Raw genomic sequence first — 17,851 nt, forward strand, 5'->3', positions numbered from 1 at the left:
GAACGAGCTCCTACTGGCAATTAGGTCAGAACCTTCGCACACACGGTTCAAACACCTTCTCAGAAAAACGGTTAGTCTTACCTACATTCTCTCCATTCCTTCCCCCCCCCCCTTCGATTTTAATGTCTGTGAACCGCTTTGATGTATTATTACATCAAGCGGTATATCAAGTCTTAATAGATAAATATGGAATTAAATGTGACACCCTCGCTGGGATAGAGTGAAGAGATCCTGTAGCCCATTCACTCGTGCTGTCCAGTACATCAGCTGGAATTTTTGTGCACAGCAGTCACTGCTTTGTCTGTGGATGCGACGGCTGTATCCAGCCTACACAATTCCCCACTGCTGATCAAGAGGTCAAAGTGCACTTCACAATGACACTGTCAGTACCAGTGCCGTAGCGAGGGCGGCTGACACCCGGGGCGGGTCGCCGCTGCCCAACCCCCCACCGGGTGCAGCACGGCGCCCCCCCCCCCCTCGGCGCGCCCCCTCCCCCGGAGCACACTGTTACTACTAGAAGCGAGGGGCGGGAGGGAGGGCCGATCCGCCCCCGAGTCCACATCGCTGGGAGCTGCGTCAGCTCCATTGGTTCCTTGCTCTCTCTGCCCCAGAACAGGAAGTAACCTGTTCCGGGGCAGAGGGAGCAAGGAACCAACGGAGACGACACCCCCCCTCCCAGCGGTGTTCACCCGGGGCGGACCGCCCCCCCTCTCCTACGCCACTGGTCAGTACACATGTACACACAGCTCTGTGGGAAGGAGGAGTAGTTCACTGGTTAAAGCAATGGGCTACCAAGGAAACACCAAGCATCACTTTGTGGGCACCAAGTCCAGCATTGGTATCGAATGATAGTTGAAATTCCCTCCCCACATCCTTCCAAGGGGTTGTCAATGCCACCTCTGCAACATCCCCAACGCTGGAAAAGAAGACCTGATCCGAGAATCCAACCGAATCCACTGCACGGCAGCACTGCCACCAACCTGGTCCGCGCTCTGGTTTTTTCTAAATTTCACTGCTTACAAATAAGCTTTTCTGTATCTCTGAAAAAATCATTAAATTTAGTGATGAAAGACAATTATATTTCCTCAAAAAAATTGGAATTTTTGGAGAACCAATTGAGAAAAAATAATTTGCGAATGATAAAATTTTCCAAAAACATCATATATATCTGCAACTGAACTTCTCAAGAGATATTTCTCAGATATTTTGCAAATACCAGCAGATAACCACCCTGTGGTATCAAAAGTGATATATATTTCTTCTAAACCTTTTGTATCTGAGAAAGTGGATATGAATCTAACAGATATTTTGGAGAAGTCAGAAATAGCAGATAGGGCTACTCTTATAGTGACTTTCACTCTCGATATAGATAGGAATAATGTTTTAAAGTTGTACTTTCGTCATATGGCTGAGAGTTTCTTTGGCTCCAAGATTAAAATATTTCCTGACATCTCAAGGGAATCGCAGGCCAGGCAACGAGAACTCTTGGCTTTTAAACCGAGGGTGATGGCCCTTGGTGGGACCTTTATGGTCCGATTCCCTTGTAAATGTTTTATCTCCTTAGATTCAAATAATTACCTTTTCTTTGAGCCTAAGAAACTATTAGAATTTGTGGAGTTAAAGGAACAAATGAAGAATCCCCTCCAACAGCTTCCTGTAGTTATCACAGTACCGGCTGCAACCACCGTTTGACCCTCTTCCTTCAGTAAGAATGATTTAATTTTCTCTTTAAATTTTATGTAATTATTTCTTTCTTGGATCTCCTGGTTTGAGGTCAATTATTCAAGAATATATGTGAGGGAAATATTATTTTCTTTGTATTGTAATAATTGCTTTTTCTGTATACATTTATGATGTTAATTATTGTGAATGTAATAAATGAAAAGATTAATAAAAAAAAAAATAAGCCTTTCTTCCTAACAATCAATCATATAACTAAGGAGAGGAAAAGACTTCAGACACTCGATAACCCCTACTTGATATTTGATAGCAGGTATCGTGCTGCTCAGCGTTTACTATCGAAAATGAATTTTTCTTAATGTAGACTTGCTGGCGAGCATCCTCACGAGTCATAAATACCTCTCCAGTGTGCCTATCTATCTCCGCCCCTCTAAGATAGAAGCCGGCGTAGGAAGAGGGCGAGGCAGATTATGGGACCTGCTTCTTACGAAGCCAACTGCGAAACAGGAGCTCGCTGCTGGGCGTTACCCGTTAGTCCAAACCACATAACAGATAAGTGCCAGAGCGTCTTTGATAAGAATGTTAAGAATAATAAAGTATGCAAAGAAAAGCTACGAGAATGGTATGGGATTTGCGTTACAAGACGTATGAGGAGAGACTTGCTGAACTAAACATGTATACTCTGGAGGAAAGGAGAAACAGGGGTGATATCATACAGACGTTCAAATATTTGAAAGGTATTAATCCGCAAACGAACCTTTTCCGGAAATGCGAAGGCAGTAGAACGAGAGGACATGAAGTATTTCTTCACGGAGAGAGTAGTGGATGCTTGGAATGCCCTCCTGCGGGAGGTGGTGGAGAAGAAAACGGTAACGGAATTCAAACATGCATGGGATAAACATAAAGGAATCCTGCTCAGAAGGAATGGATCCTCAAGGAGCTTAACCGAGATTGGATAGCAGAGCCGGTAGTGGGAGGCGGGGCTAAAGGTTGGGAGGCGGGGATAGTGCTGGGCAGACTTATACGGTCTGTGCCAGAGTCAGTGGTGGGAGGCGGGGATAGTGCTGGGCAGACTGAAGAACACAGGTACAAATCAAAGTAGGGTATACACAAAATTAGCACATATGAGTTATCTTGTTGGGCAGACTGGATAGACCGTGCAGGTCTTTTTTCTGGCGTCATCTACTATGTTACTATGTTACTATGAAAGAAAAATAACACACTGAGAAAGAATATACTAAGCGACAAAGGCACACACTGGAGAGGTTTTTATGACTCATGAGGATGCTCGCCAGCAAGTTTTTCAGTAGCCGCTACGGCGAACGGTTAAAGCCACGCAGAACCCCTTTGTGCATTAGACGCTAAATAACGTTTGCTTTAGACCAGCTATAACTGGTCTAAAGCAAATATCTGCAACCAGTCACTAGGGGTATTCAGAAGTTTGAAATCATGATATTTGGCTGCTTGTAACTTTGGGAGAACGCAGGAGGACGTGCTGACCAAACAATCCACGCCTAAAGGCAATTTCCAGTTGGCTTCTTTAAATTAAAAGCTGAAATCAAGAGATGCTGCAGATCAGATGTATTAAGAAATCGTCTTTGGATAACCTCCCAAATATTGCTGGCGTTATGAATCCGATTAAAGAAAATATCAAATGTCCGCAAGATGTACTGGACTCAAATAAGACCATTTTTTTTATTTTTTCATGAAGATTCATTAACAGTTATTAGTCGGGGGTTGACGAGGGCCACGAGGAGAAATACAGTAATCCTCAGCTATCTACACTGTTTTAAGCTTCATGTTTAAGGGACTTGAGAGAAAAAAAAAACCCCCAAGCTATTTGAAAGACAAAATTCAATGGTAAAACACCGGGGAGGGGGGGGGGGGGAAGGGTGTTGACATCATTCGCGTAAAAAATTCCATCGCCAACAGAAGACTGGAAGTGACAAGAGAATGTGCTTTTTCACAGGCAGTACTATATCTCTGGAATAGGATGCCAAAAGAAATGCATTTTTTGTCGTCGTCATTTGATTTTAGACTAGCAATGTTTTTTTTATATTGGCCTTTGAGAAATCAGCTATTTGAAGGATAAATGAGTAATGGATCCTGCTGCTGATAGGTAGGCAGAGGTGAGAGTATTAGAATACAGACGTCATGTGTGTTTCCTCTACCGAATACAACTGGCTGCAAAGTTATGAGAGGGATACTTCAGATACCAAGATAAACCTATTCAGTAGGAGATGCAATTTTATATTGTGATGGCTTAGGGCTAGTATGGGATTAAATGCTGGGTTTAGTGTATGTACATTATGAATTGTTTTATGTTTTTATAGGTTTTATGATTTTAATATTTTCAATCTGTTAATAGTCATTTATTTTATCTTGCTAGTCGCCATTAATGAAACAGGAGCTGACATGGAGCTTTATTCTCTGCTTCTCTGTGTAAGTTATACTTCTTGGTTGCTGCTGTAAATTCAATAAAAATAAATTTAAAAAATTCCATTTCTTTGTCCATCATCTTAAACTTATATACCAGCCACTTCTAAATAGTAGGCTGGGGATTTACAACAGGTTAAGAGTGGCTGTTTCCAATCACATGGTTCGGGACTTACGCAGTGAAGAGGCAGTGGACGTTCCTCGAAGGAAATGATGCAAGCCATCATCGCTGTCGCTGGTGCTCACCATGCTGTTCCTCATCTGCATGACGGAGAGCTGGGAGCACACGCTAAGCTGCCGGTCTGACTTCGATGTCTGGAGAGGCAGAGAAGAGAATGGCACGAGGTTTTACATCAGGACTCATGGACATACAATACTGTTTCTCTCTTCTCCCCTTTCCCCCCCTCCCCCAGACCGTGTACTGCCTGCCTGCTCTATGACTCACGGGGCATGCAGACAGTGGGGTGGGGGTGGGAGTAGGGTTACCGTTTTGTGTCCTCTGAAAAAGAGGACACGTGTCACACCATGCCCCTTCGGATCCTCATTCCGCCCCCTTTCCCCCCCGTCACATAGTCCCTTCCCCCGCGCCCCCCCATCACATGCCCCCCTCCCATCTTCCCTGGTGGTCTAGTGACGTCTTCGGGGCAGGAAAGAGCCCCCTCTTTCCTGCCCGGAGCGCTGCCTGCCCTTGCCTACACCCTTCTCGGTCTCGGCTGGGGATTCAAAATGGCCACCGAGAGTTGAAGCGGCCATTTTGATTTCCCAGCTGAGACCGAGAAGGAGGATGGGCAAGGCAGCGCTCCGGGCAGGAAAGAGGGGGCTCTTTCCTGCCCCGAAGACGTCACTAGACCACCAGGGAAGATGGTAAGGAAGGGGAGGGGAGAGCCACGGCGCCAATGGATCGCGCAACCGCACGCACACCCTCCCGCACGTTTGTCCAGAAATCTGGACAAACGTGCATGTGGGCAAAACCCGCTGGACGCCCCAGACATGCCCTCAAAAAGAGGACATGTCCAGGGAAATCCGGATGAATGGTAACCCTAGGTGGGGGGAGGGGGGAGAGGACAGGAAGGAAGAAAGATGCAGTCACACAAGCTGCTGATACAGCCTATGCCTCAGAGACAGCAGGGCCAGCAGGTCCTTCACAGGCTGCAAGCATATGGCTGGCTCTCCCGCACATATTGGTGCTTTGATTTGATGGAGGGAAGTAGAGATTTGAGGGAAAATACAGAATGGGTAAGTCGGAGGGAGAGAAGAGAGGGAAATGATGGACTGGGAGGAGGAGAGAAAGAACAAAACAGGGGCTGGAGGCTGAGAAAGAGAGTAGGGATTTAAGGCTATGGAAGGAAAGAGTGATAGGAAAAGGCAGAGTTGGGCAGAGAGAAAGAAAGCAGGAGCTGTAAAACTGTGTCAAAACTTTATGTGAAGAGTTAACCTAGCACCGGTCTGAATACTGGCCACTGCCCTGTTAAATTGTGGGTCCCAGTCATAAGTGTTGTCAACCCCCTCTCACCCCCCCCCCCCCAGTAGCCCCCCATTCTGATCCTCATCCAATCCCAGTGGAAGAGTAGCCTAGTGGTTAGTGCAGCGGACTTTGATCCTGGGGAACTGGGTTTGATTCCCACTGCTGCTCCTTGTGACTCTGGGCAAGTCACTTAACCCTCCATTGCCCCAGGTACAAATAAGTACCTGAATATATGTAAACCCACAGAAAGGCAGTATATGAAGTCCCGTTTCCCTTTCCCTATTTGAGATTCTACATGGACTGTTGCTAGTGGAGAAGTAGCCTAGTGGTTAGTGCAGTGGACTTTGATCCTGGGGAACTGAGTTCAATTCCCACTGCAGCTCCTTGTGAGTGACTCTGGGCAAGTCACTTAACCCTCCATTGCCACCGTACAAAATAAGTATCTGCATATATGTTAACCGCTTTGAATGTAGTTGCAAAAACCACAGAAAGGTGGTATATCAAGTCCCATTTCCCTTTCCTCCATGACATCACAATATCAGAAGTGAGCCAAGTATTGGGCAATCAAGCCATTGTGATATCACTGATGAGGTTGGCTCTTATTGGTGGAATGAGTGGACGAGTAGCCTAGTGGTTAGTGCAGTGGACTTTGATCCTGGGGAAACTGGGTTCGATTCCCACTGCAGCTCCTTGTGACTCTGGGCAAGACACTTAACCCTCCATTGCCCAGCTATGGCAATGATTTGCTGGTACATTTGTCCTCCCCTGCTTAATCTCTACCTGTGTTGTTGGAAAGCTTTGCCAAATATGGGTCATTTTCAGGCTTTCATCTTAATATGCATAAATCTGAGGGATTGCCAACTTCTCCTGGGCTACGCCATCAGTGGGTAGGGGAATTCCCTTTGAAATGGGAATTAGATAGAGAAAATAGTTCCAAGTAAACCGCCCCTTAAGGGTATCGTGCAGCCTGGAATATTCAGTATTTCGAATAGCCAAGCAATGGTGCTCTGAAGTCTAGAAGAAAACACAGTTAATACCAAACAGGCAAACTCTTGGGGCCAATATGCAGAACCTCACTGACCAACAGCCACGCAAGGCTGACAGGAATGAAAAAATAGCCCTGGACTAAAAAGACCGAGCCTGCAGCCAAACGGAGCCAGTGAGAGACTTCCCCCACTTTGGAAATGGCAGACTAAGATCTCCGGATCGCAAAGGTACAAGTTCCAGCAACGGCGCCGCCCTCTAGGACCGCGAAGACGAAAAAAAACAACTGAGTTTTGTGATCCAGACACGAGCCGTGTCCCACAAAAAAAAATCAAAGCAACTGGTACCAGCTCAGAAGGGTCCAAGATCAGAATCAGATGCCGGCCAGCGAAATTCAAAGAAAACTTCGCAAGTGGCCCCCCAGAATACATTGCCAAAGGCGGGAAAATAAATCAGGTAACAGGCAAGAGAAAGAAGGAAAAACAACCTTCTTCACTAGTGACAGGAATTAATAAAGGTTTACCTCAGAGGCAGAAAAGGAGGGAAAAACAGTGCCCTTTTTTTTTTTTAAACAACCTTCTTCACTAGTGACAGGAATTAATAAAGGTTTACCTCAGAGGCAGAAAAGGAGGGAAAAACAGTGCCCTTTTTTTTTTTTTTAAACAACCTTCTTCACTAGTGACAGGAATTAATAAAGGTTTACCTCAGAGGCAGAAAAGGAGGGAAAAACAGTGCCCTTTTTTTTTTTTAAACAACCTTCTTCACTAGTGACAGGAATTAATAAAGGTTTACCTCAGAGGCAGAAAAGGAGGGAAAAACAGTTTCCTTTTTTTTTTTTTTAAACAACCTTCTTCACTAGTGACAGGAATTAATAAAGGTTTACCTCAGAGGCACAAAAGGAGGGAAAAACAGTGCCCTTTTTTTTTTTTTTTTTAACAACCTTCTTCACTAGTGACAGGAATTAATAAAGGTTTACCTCAGAGGCAGAAAAGGAGGGAAAAACAGTGCCCTTTTTTTTTTTTTTTAAACAACCTTCTTCACTAGTGACAGGAATTAATAAAGGTTTACCTCAGAGGCAAAAAAGGAGGGAAAAACAGTTTCCTTTTTTTTTTTTTTTTTTTTTTTAAAACAACCTTCTTCACTAGTGACAGGAATTAATAAAGGTTTACCTCAGAGGCAGAAAAGGAGGGAAAAACAGTGCCCTTTTTTTTTTAAAACAACCTTCTTCACTAGTGACAGGAATTAATAAAGGTTTACCTCAGAGGCAGAAAAGGAGGGAAAAACAGTGCCCTTTTTTTTTTTTAAACAACCTTCTTCACTAGTGACAGGAATTAATAAGGTTTACCTCAGAGGCAGAAAAGGAGGGAAAAACAGTGCCCTTTTTTTTTTTTAAACAACCTTCTTCACTAGTGACAGGAATTAATAAAGGTTTACCTCAGAGGCAGAAAAGGTAGGGGAAAACCAAATTTCTTCTTCTTCCTTCTTTTTTTTTTTTTTTTTAAACACCTGTCCTCACTAGTGACAGGAATTAATAAAGGTTTACCTCACAGGCAGAAAAGGAGGGAAAAACAGTTTCCTTTTTTTTTTTTTTAAACAACCTTCTTCACTAGTGACAGGAATTAATAAAGGTTTACCTCAGAGGCACAAAAGGAGGGAAAAACAGTGCCCTTTTTTTTTTTTTTTTTTTAACAACCTTCCTCACTAGTGACAGGAATTAATAAAGGTTTACCTCACAGGCAGAAAAGGAGGGAAAAACAGTTTCCTTTTTTTTTTTTTTAAACAACCTTCTTCACTAGTGACAGGAATTAATAAAGGTTTACCTCACAGGCAGAAAAGGAGGGAAAAACAGTTTCCTTTTTTTTTTTTTTTAAACAACCTTCTTCACTAGTGACAGGAATTAATAAAGGTTTACCTCAGAGGCAGAAAAGGTGGGAAAAACAGTTTCCTTTTTTTTTTTTTTTAAACAACCTTCTTCACTAGTGACAGGAATTAGAAAAGGTTTACCTCAGAGGCAGAAAAGGAGGGAAAAACAGTGCCCTTTTTTTTTTTAAAACAACCTTCTTCACTAGTGACAGGAATTAATAAAGGTTTACCTCAGAGGCAGAAAAGGTGGGGGAAAACCAAATTTCTTCTTCTTCCTTCTTTTTTTTTTTTTTTTTTTTAAAACAACTGTCCTCACTAGTGACAGGAATTAGAAAAGGTTTACCTCACAGGCAGAAAAGGAGGGAAAAACAGTTTCCTTTTTTTTTTTTTAAACAACCTTCTTCACTAGTGACAGGAATAAAGGCTTACCTCAGAGGCAGAAATTCAGATATACCCACCACCACAGAAGAGAACCCCCCCCACGGGAAGACAAATTACTTCATACCACAATTAACCATTACCCTGTTAGAAAGACAGCCAGGGGAGGGAACCAGGGTCACTGGATATCACCCTAGCTGGCAGATGAGGAACGCAGGACCACTGAGTATCATCTAAAACTAGCCCCAACGCGGCTACCAGCACACCCCTGGCTCCACTGTCACCAGAAGAATCTGGGACAGGAGCTACCAGCCAGCAATCCAGACCGTCCACCATCCGCTAGGAGACAGAACGAAAATACTGAACATTCCAGGCTGCACGATACCCTTAAGGGGCGGTTTACTTGGAACTATTTTCTCTGTCTCCTTCCGCTGGTAGATGGACACAACCCATTAGTCTGGACTGGTCTGGTATAGATGACAAGGAAAGAAATGTTTAAAATACTTATGTGACATCAATGAACAGAAGGCGAGTCTCTTTCAATTGAAAGGAAGCTCTGGAACAAGGGGGCATAGGATGAAGGTGAAAGGGGACAGACTTAGGAATAACCTGAGGAACAGCCTCTTGGAGAGCTTGGGACAAGAATATAGGATCTCTAAGGGAGTGAAAGGGAGAGTAGATGGCATGGATAGGCAGACTGGATAGGCCACAAGGTCTTTATCTACTTACATTTTTCTATATTTCTATGTAACCCCTCCAATAATCCATTTGCACAGTATCCAGTGAGCATCAAAGAGAACCACAGAAAACCTCTCTCACACCCACACATATGCCAAAAGAGAAATAAATACAAAAAGCAACAACACAACTTACCTTGCCATTTAATGTCGGGTCATTCAGTGAATACAGCTTGTTGGTAATGTCTTTACCAATCAGATACTTAAACATTTCATACAGGAACGGTTCAGACTCCAGGAAATAGGTCAGCCTTTCCCTTGACCAGCATAAGAATTTACAGTTATCATCTGCTGTGATGGTCACCTGGAGAAAGTACATGAGATGACCAATAAGCCAGCGCTAGTTTGTTTTAAGATTATATTGGCATGGGAGACGTACTGAAACATTCTAGAAGAGGACAGAGGTAGACCATAGGCATCACTATCAGGTGCCACCTCCCTGTTGAAATCCCAACCAGAACCGGACAGAACCTATAGGCTGTCCTGGCTGGGGCAGCACCAGATCACATGGCAGCGCCTTCTTACAGGTGCTGAGCAGAGCGATTCCTTGAACTACAGGGCTCTCTATTCATGGAGGCCCTGTGAGCCTGAAGCAGATGTTTGAACTACGCAGGACTCCACAGACACAGCGCCCTGCAGTTCAAACACAGTAGGACTGAACCATGCCATCTGGCTCCTGTAAGAAGGAGCTGCCACATGACCTGATGATGCCGTTGCCAGCAGCAGAGCTGCACCAGATACTGGGCCAATTGGCCAATGATGACATTTGAAGAAGGAAAAAGGGGAACAAAGTAGATGGGGTGGTTGGGGGGGGGAGGAGAAAGGGTATCGGAGCCAGAAGTTGGATACAACTTTGGAGGTGGTGAAGAAGGGGATCAGAGCAAAAGAAGGATGGGAGGGAACAAAGCAGAACTGATCTCTGAAGAACTGGGACTTGGTGAGTTAGTGGGGGTGTGTTGGGGAGTACAGCAGCAGAGACTGAGTGGGAATTTGGAGAGGATAGTGAGGACCTGGTAATTGGTAGGTATGAGCTGGGAGTATGAGTGAAGGAGTGAGATTGGGATGAAGTGTGGGAAGAGGTTGAGAGATGGCCAACATTCAAATGAATGAACGGTAAAATCCACGTGTGGTAGAAAGATGATGGGAGAACCCATGTGCCAGTTGCTCTCTGAGCCATCTTTCCTCACTCACAACCCACCTGCTTTTCACCCTGGCAGCAGGAAAGATGGACTCTTCTGCGCATCTTCCATTAACGGTTGCAAAATTAAAAAGTTAGATGCTGTTGTGGGGTCAGTACATAAGTACATAAGTAGTGCCATACTGGGAAAGACCAAAGGTCCATCTAGCCCAGCATCCTGTCACCGACAGTGGCCAATCCAGGTCAAGGGCACCTGGCACGCTCCCCAAACGTAAAAACATTCCAGACAAGTTGTACCTAAAAATGAGGAATTTTTCCAGTCCATTTAATAGCGGTCTATGGACTTGTCCTTTAGGAATCTATCTAACCCCTTTTTAAACTCCGTCAAGCTAACCGCCCGTACCACGTTCTCCGGCAATGAATTCCAGAGTCTAATTACACGTTGGGTGAAGAAAAATTTTCTCCGATTCGTTTTAAATTTACCACACTGTAGCTTCAACTCATGCCCTCTAGTCCTAGTATTTTTGGATAGCGTGAACAGTCGCTTCACATCCACCCGATCCATTCCACTCATTATTTTATACACTTCTATCATATCTCCCCTCAGCCGTCTCTTCTCCAAGCTGAAAAGCCCTAGCCTTCTCAGCCTCTCTTCATAGGAAAGTCGTCCCATCCCCACTATCATTTTCGTCGCCCTTCGCTGTACCTTTTCCAATTCTACTATATCTTTTTTGAGATACGGAGACCAGTACTGAACACAATACTCCAGGTGCGGTCGCACCATGGAGCGATACAACGGCATTATAACATCTGCACACCTGGACTCCATACCCTTCTTAATAACACCCAACATTCTATTCGCTTTCCTAGCCGCAGCAGCACACTGAGCAGAAGGTTTCAGCGTATCATCGACGACGACACCCAGATCCCTTTCTTGATCCGTAACTCCTAACGCGGAACCTTGCAAGACGTAGCTATAATCAGTCCCAGCTCTCTTGGCCGCCCAGTATTCGATTTTGCAACATTTAACACACATACAAAAAAAAAACCCCAAAACAAAACACATATGGCTCACCTGAAATTTTTCCCCCCGATTCAACTGGGTCGAACGAAATTCAGGAGAATCTATGTAAGCATTGGGGTATATATTGTGGAGAAAATGCCCTCGATACGAAACTTTCATTCTAATAATAATAAAAAAAATAAAAACTTGTTAATAAAACAAATCAGAACCTTGGAAAAATAAAACCCCAGCATAACACAACAGTGAAGCCCCACTGGTGAATGCAATAAGAGCGTGCCTGGAGCCATCACAAATGGCAGGCACAGGGTGAGCCAAGCTTGGAGTACAGCCCTATGTTAGATTCGGAGGGCTACTTCTGCAACCTTCCAGCTCCAGTTCAATAGCATGCACACCGACGGCAAATCTGGACCTTGGCTCAGAGCAGGTGGGGGAATGGAGCGCTAGAACTGGAGACGCTCCTGGGTCAGAGAACTCCGTCAGCATAAATATGTTGCTTTGCATCTGTGGGCCTCAGCATTCCCCACTTCAACTGGCATTATGCGCCATATTTCCTTCTCGGCAATCACGCTAGCGGTAGAGACTGACTGAATTTTGGTTTGGGCCAAAATACAGGTGTATTTTCAGCTGAAACCAAAACTCTGGTGCAGCCCCTGCTTCCTCTCCACCTCCCCCCCCCAGGAACAGCTCCTGTTTGAGGGCCCCCCTCACAGAACCCCCACTCACAGGCTTACCTTAAAAGCACTGCTAATGCAGCAGGGACAGGAGCAATCTGCACTAGCTTCTGCCCCTGCCAGCTCGGTTGTCAACATGGCTGCCAAGACTTCAAACCAGGGGCGTAGCTACGTGGGGCCACGGGGGCCTGGGCCCCCACAGATTTGACCCTGGACCCCCATGCCGACGACCCTCTCGACCCCCCTCCCACTGCCAACCCGCCGTCAACGTCTGCTACCTTTGCTGGCGGGGGACCCCAACCCCTGCCAACCGAGGTCCTCTTCTTCCTTCGTTCTGTTTCTGAGTCCGACGGACCTCAGAAACAGAATGAAGCCTTCGCGGGAAGAAGAGGACCTCCTCAGCTGGCGGGGATTGGGGTCCCCCGCCAGCAAAGGTAGGCGACGGCAGGGGAGGATTGGTGGCGGGAGGGGGGGTCGTCGGCAGGGGGTGGGGTCAAAGTTGTTGGTGGTGGTGGCAGCAGCAGGGGGGGTTGGAGGGGGGGGGGGGGGCTAAAATGTGCCCCCTCACCTCGGGCTCTGGATCCCCCTCCCGCCGAAGTCTGGCTACGCCCCTGCTTCAAACAGCAGCTTCACGGGACTGAAGCCAAAAGTCGAGGCAGCCATGTTGAGATTGGAGCTGACATGGATAGGCAATCGGTCCTACCTGTGCAGGCTCCAATCTGAACAAGGCTGCCACGACTTTTGGCGACAACTCTCGTGAAGCTACTGTCTGAAGACCCAGGAGCCATGTTGACGATGCCAGCAGGGATGAGTGCAGATCGCTCCTGCCCCCACTGCACCACCAACGCTTTTAAAATAAGCCTGGGGTGGGGCGGTTTCGCCCTACAAGCTGTGGAATAGGTAAGAGGCCTTGCCTTTGCTTTTTTTGAGGGGGTCCTATTTTTTTGTTCTGGGGGGTAGGGGGAGCCCAGGGATACTGGACCTCGGAGGTGAGCTACTTCCGTTCGGGTGGAGAAAGGGAGGAAGTGCAGTGCAGTTTCATTTACAGTTTATGTTTCGGCTGAAACCGAGCAACAAAATTCGGTCGCAGGTTTCGTTTTGGCCAAAACCAGAAAAAAAAATGGTTTCAGTCAGCCTCTAACTGCCAGGAACATGTCGCTCTCCCATCTATCCAAGAGGCGACTGCACATACATTTCTCAAATATGCAACTCAAAAGCATTCTACTATTTTCTTTGGGGACTAGTGGCGTAGCTAGGTGGGGCCTGAGGGGGCCTGGGCCCCCTCCCGGCGAACCCGCCCCTGCCGCCACCTACCTTCACTTTTGCTGGCAGGGTACCCCACTCCCCGCCAGCCGACGTCCTCTCCATCCTGCTCCTGCTGTTGCATGCATTGCTGACATCCTGCACGTTGTACGTGCGACGTCAGACTCAGAGAACAGAACTCTGTTGCAGCAAGAGCAGGACGGAGAGGATGTCGGCTGGCGGGGAGTGTGGTCCCCCGCCAGCAAAAGTGAAGGTAGGCGGTGGCGGGGGAGGGTTCGCGGCGGGAGGGGGGGGTCGGAAAAGACGTGGGGGGGGGGGTAAAATGTGCCCCCTCCCCTCGGGCTTTGGACCCCCCTCCCATGGAAGTCTGGCTACGCCCCTGTTGGGGACTAGTACAGTTTGCCCATAAAATCCAAGCAGAGTCATCGGGCATCACAGTCTCGCACAAGAGAAGTTAAACCAAAATCTATACACCACTGCTATTTTCTTTTTAACCAAGCCATTTATCGCAGATGTGTGCTGTACGTTGCTCCACAATCCCATCACAAAGATCAACCCTTGGCTGTTCTTCACCACCTACTTTCCTTTCAACAGGATACTCAGGCGGTCGTCAACAGAGGTTTTGTCCTCTCCGGCGTAAATTTGGCCCTTTTTCAAGTTCTGGATGGTACAGAATTGGCCGGTCAGCCTCTGGAACGTTTCCGGTGGCACGTGGAGAGGTTCAAACATCCTTTTGTAGATGCCTTTCAACTCTTTCTCTATCTTGATCTAGAAAAACACATAAAAAAAAAAAGAAAACGAAGTGAATCCAAATAAAAAAAATGGAGAAAAGGCAGAACACAGGGAGAAACGTCTCAGGCGTGTGGTGAGGTGCAAGGCTCAAGAACAAATGATTTCAGCGGCTGAAATACGTTACTCTATTTAGGATTTGAGATTATAACCTGTTTAACCCTTTCACTACCTATGAACAGCACTTAGGCTTTTAAAGACCTCAATTCTAATAACTTCAATATTCAATAATCATTCCAACAATAACTGAAATAATTGCTTCATCTTTCCTGTGTGAATTTTGTAGTTCTCTTTCTTGACTTCAATATATGCATTGTTTTTGTTTTGCAAACCACTGTGAACTATCAGTTAGGTACAGTGGTATGTCAAGCATTAATAAAACTTGTATTACAGTGGGTGTCGCCAACTCCACTGCAATCAACCCAGCGGCGGCAGGCGAAGCACCTGGCCAAGGCACAGGACAAGGCACAATAGGCAACCAGAGTTTACAATAGAGGCAGAGATCAGGGCTGGCACAGTAGGCTCAGCTGGAGCCAAGGCAGGACCAGAGGCAAGGCTGAAGCCGAGGCAGGGCTGGAACCAAAGCAGGAAGTGAGGCAAGACTGGAATAGAGGCAAGGCAGGGCAAGTTGGACTGGAGGCAGACAAGGCAAGCTCAAGAGACCTGCTGCGAAGGCAATGAGAGGCAAAACCCTGTCACATTAAAAGGGCCTGGGGGGGGGGGGGGGGTAGGCAACATCAGCAGGGAGCACCCTGGTTCCTGCCATGAGATCCTCAAAAGGCACACATACGCCTAAGGATACTGTCAGTGAAAGAGGCCAGCAGGAGCAACGCTCCACATTGGCAAAGGCCATGCTGCTGGCGGTCCATCCAACACTGATAGCTACCCCAAGAGGCCGTGGTCCTGACCCCGCTCTCTCGTCAAGCCCTACAGGGGAGTCAGACTGCGGGGCATGGCCCAGGGTCGTGACAGTATCCCCTCCTCAAAGGGTTCCCTCTCCTTGGTCTGGGGTCGAGTCTATGGGGAAGCAGGCAATGGAACCTTCTCAGCAGCAAAGGGACAAGACGGTGGCTGGTAGAATTACATGAGCTGTCCTTAATAAGTACATAAGTAATGCCACACTGGGAAAAGACCAAGGGTCCATCGAGCCCAGCATCCTGTCCACGACAGCAGCCAATCCAGGCCAAGGGCACCTGGCAAGCTTCCCAAATGTACAAACATTCTATACATGTTATTCCTGGAATTGTGGATTTTTCCCAAGTCCATTTAGTAGTGGTTTATTATGCGTTGGGTGAAGAAATATTTTCTCCGATTTGTTTTACATTTACTACACTGTAGTTTCATCGCATGCCCCCTAGTCCTAGTATTTTTGGAAAGCGTGAACAGACGCTTCACATCCACCTGTTCCACTCCACTCAATATTTTATATACCTCTATCATGTCTCCCCTCAGCCGTCTCTTCTCCAAGCTGTATAGCCCTAGCCTCCTTAGTCTTTCTTCATAGGGAAGTCGTCCCATCCCCGCTATCATTTTGGTCGCCCTTCGCTGCACCTTTTCCAATTCTACTATATCTTTCTTGAGATGCGGCGACCAGAATTGAACACAGTACTCAAGGTGTGGTCACACCATGGAGCGATACAAGGCATTTGGTCGTGGGAGGAGCCAGCATTCGTAGTGCACTAGTCCCCCTTACATGCCAGGACACCAAGCGGGCACCCTAGGGGGCACTGCTGAGGACTTCACAAATTGCTCCCAGGTACAATGCTCCCTTACCTTGTGTGCTGAGCCCCCCAAACCCCACAACTGTACACCACTACCATAGCCCTAAGGGGTGAAGGGGGGCACCTACATTTGGGTACAGTGGGGTTCTGGTGGGTTTTGAAGGGCTCCCATTTACCACCATAAATGTAACAGTTAGGGGGTGGGGGTGGGCCTGGGTCCGCCTGCCTGAAGTGCACTGCACCCATTAAAACTGCTCCAGGGACCTGCATACTGCTGCGATGGACCCGAGTATGACATTTGAGGCTGGCAAAAAATATTTAAAAAGTTTTTTTTTTAGGGTGGGAGGAGGTTAGTGACCACTGGGGGAGTAAGGGGAGGTCATCCCCAATTCCCTCCGATGGTCATCTGGTCAGTTTGGGCACCGTTTTGAGGCTTGGTCATAAGAAAAAAATGGACCAAGTAAAGTTACCCAAGTGCTCGTCAGGGACGCCCTTCTTTTTTCCATTATCAGTCGAGGACACCCATGTGTTAGGCACGCCCAAGTCCCGCCTTCGCTATGCCTCCGACACGCCCCCATGAAATTTGGTCATCCCTGTGACGGAAAGCAGTTGAGGACGCCCAAAATTGGTTTTTGATTATGTCGATTTGGGCGACCCTGGGAGAAGGACGCCCATCTTCCGATTTGTGTCGAAAGATGGGCGTCCTTCTCTTTCAAAAATAAGCCTGATAGTGTACCTATCTCTACGACTTGGTGCTGCATATGACTACAAGAAATTATTACTAATAGTAGCAATTTGACCATTCTCAGAACTAGAGTGGAATCCTTCTGAAAACAGGGCCCACTTTATTAGCACAGAGCCCTGTCGTTTCCACATTAAGGGGGCTTAGCGTGTTGTTAGGCTTGTCATTCCTGTGCACTAAGCCAGTGGTCCCCATACATGCTCCTGGATGCACACCCCAGCCAGTCAGGCTTTCAGGATACCTATAATGAATACTCATGAGAGAAATCTGCGTGCACTGCCTCCACTGCATGCAAATCTCTGTCATGAATATTCATTGTAGATATCCTGAAAACCTGACTGGCTGGTGGGGTGCCTCCAGGTCCAGGTTTGGGAACCACTGCACAAAATGGCCGATTTTTCTATTTCCAACATTAACGATTTTCTCGTTCGCATGTCTGCACTTACCAACACCTATTTTGTAGGCGGTAAGGGGTCATGCGCTAATCCATTATTGCACGGCAATATAGCTGCGCTGATTAATGCAGCGCATGCCTACTTTCTGCCCCCCCCCCCCCCCAGCGCTAAAATTAAAGGTTTAAGAGTGTGGGAAGCGTGCGCACACACAAAAATTACTGTGGGATGCCTGAGCATGCCCTGCAGTAAGTTGCGTCCACGTGAGCATGGGAGATGAGCAGACGGATTTTCATGCTAAACAATGGACTAAACTGCTCTACAAACAGAAGCAATGCAGGGCTGAGTTACAAAAGGCCCGCTATTAGAAATCATAGTAACATAGTAAATGACGGCAGAAAAAGACCTGCACGGTCCATCCAGTCTGCCCAACAAGATAAACTCATATGTGCTACTTTTTGTGTATACCCTACTTTGATTTGTACCTGTCTGCTTCAGGGCACAGACCGTATAAGTCTGTCCAGCACTATCCCCACCTCCCAACCACCAGCCCCGCCTCCCACCACTG

General features: G+C 46.8%; 1 protein-coding gene across 5 annotated transcripts in view; it reads right to left on the minus strand.

Annotated features, from left to right (window-relative positions):
* The window catches only part of LOC115467302 (popeye domain-containing protein 3-like), a 160,091-nt gene that overhangs the window by 12,922 nt on the left and 129,318 nt on the right, over positions 1 to 17,851 (minus strand). For all 5 annotated transcript variants that reach the window (XM_030199169.1, XM_030199166.1, XM_030199168.1 and 2 more), the window contains 4 exons: positions 14,220 to 14,407; positions 11,757 to 11,865; positions 9,680 to 9,847; positions 4,293 to 4,431 (listed from right to left, as the gene is read on the minus strand). In XM_030199169.1, coding sequence (XP_030055029.1) covers positions 4,293 to 4,431; positions 9,680 to 9,847; positions 11,757 to 11,865; positions 14,220 to 14,407 — 604 coding nt within the window. The remainder of the gene's footprint in view (positions 1 to 4,292; positions 4,432 to 9,679; positions 9,848 to 11,756; positions 11,866 to 14,219; positions 14,408 to 17,851) is intronic.

This window comes from Microcaecilia unicolor, chromosome 3, assembly GCF_901765095.1.
Source record: "Microcaecilia unicolor chromosome 3, aMicUni1.1, whole genome shotgun sequence".
NCBI classification, from domain to species: domain Eukaryota; kingdom Metazoa; phylum Chordata; class Amphibia; order Gymnophiona; family Siphonopidae; genus Microcaecilia; species Microcaecilia unicolor.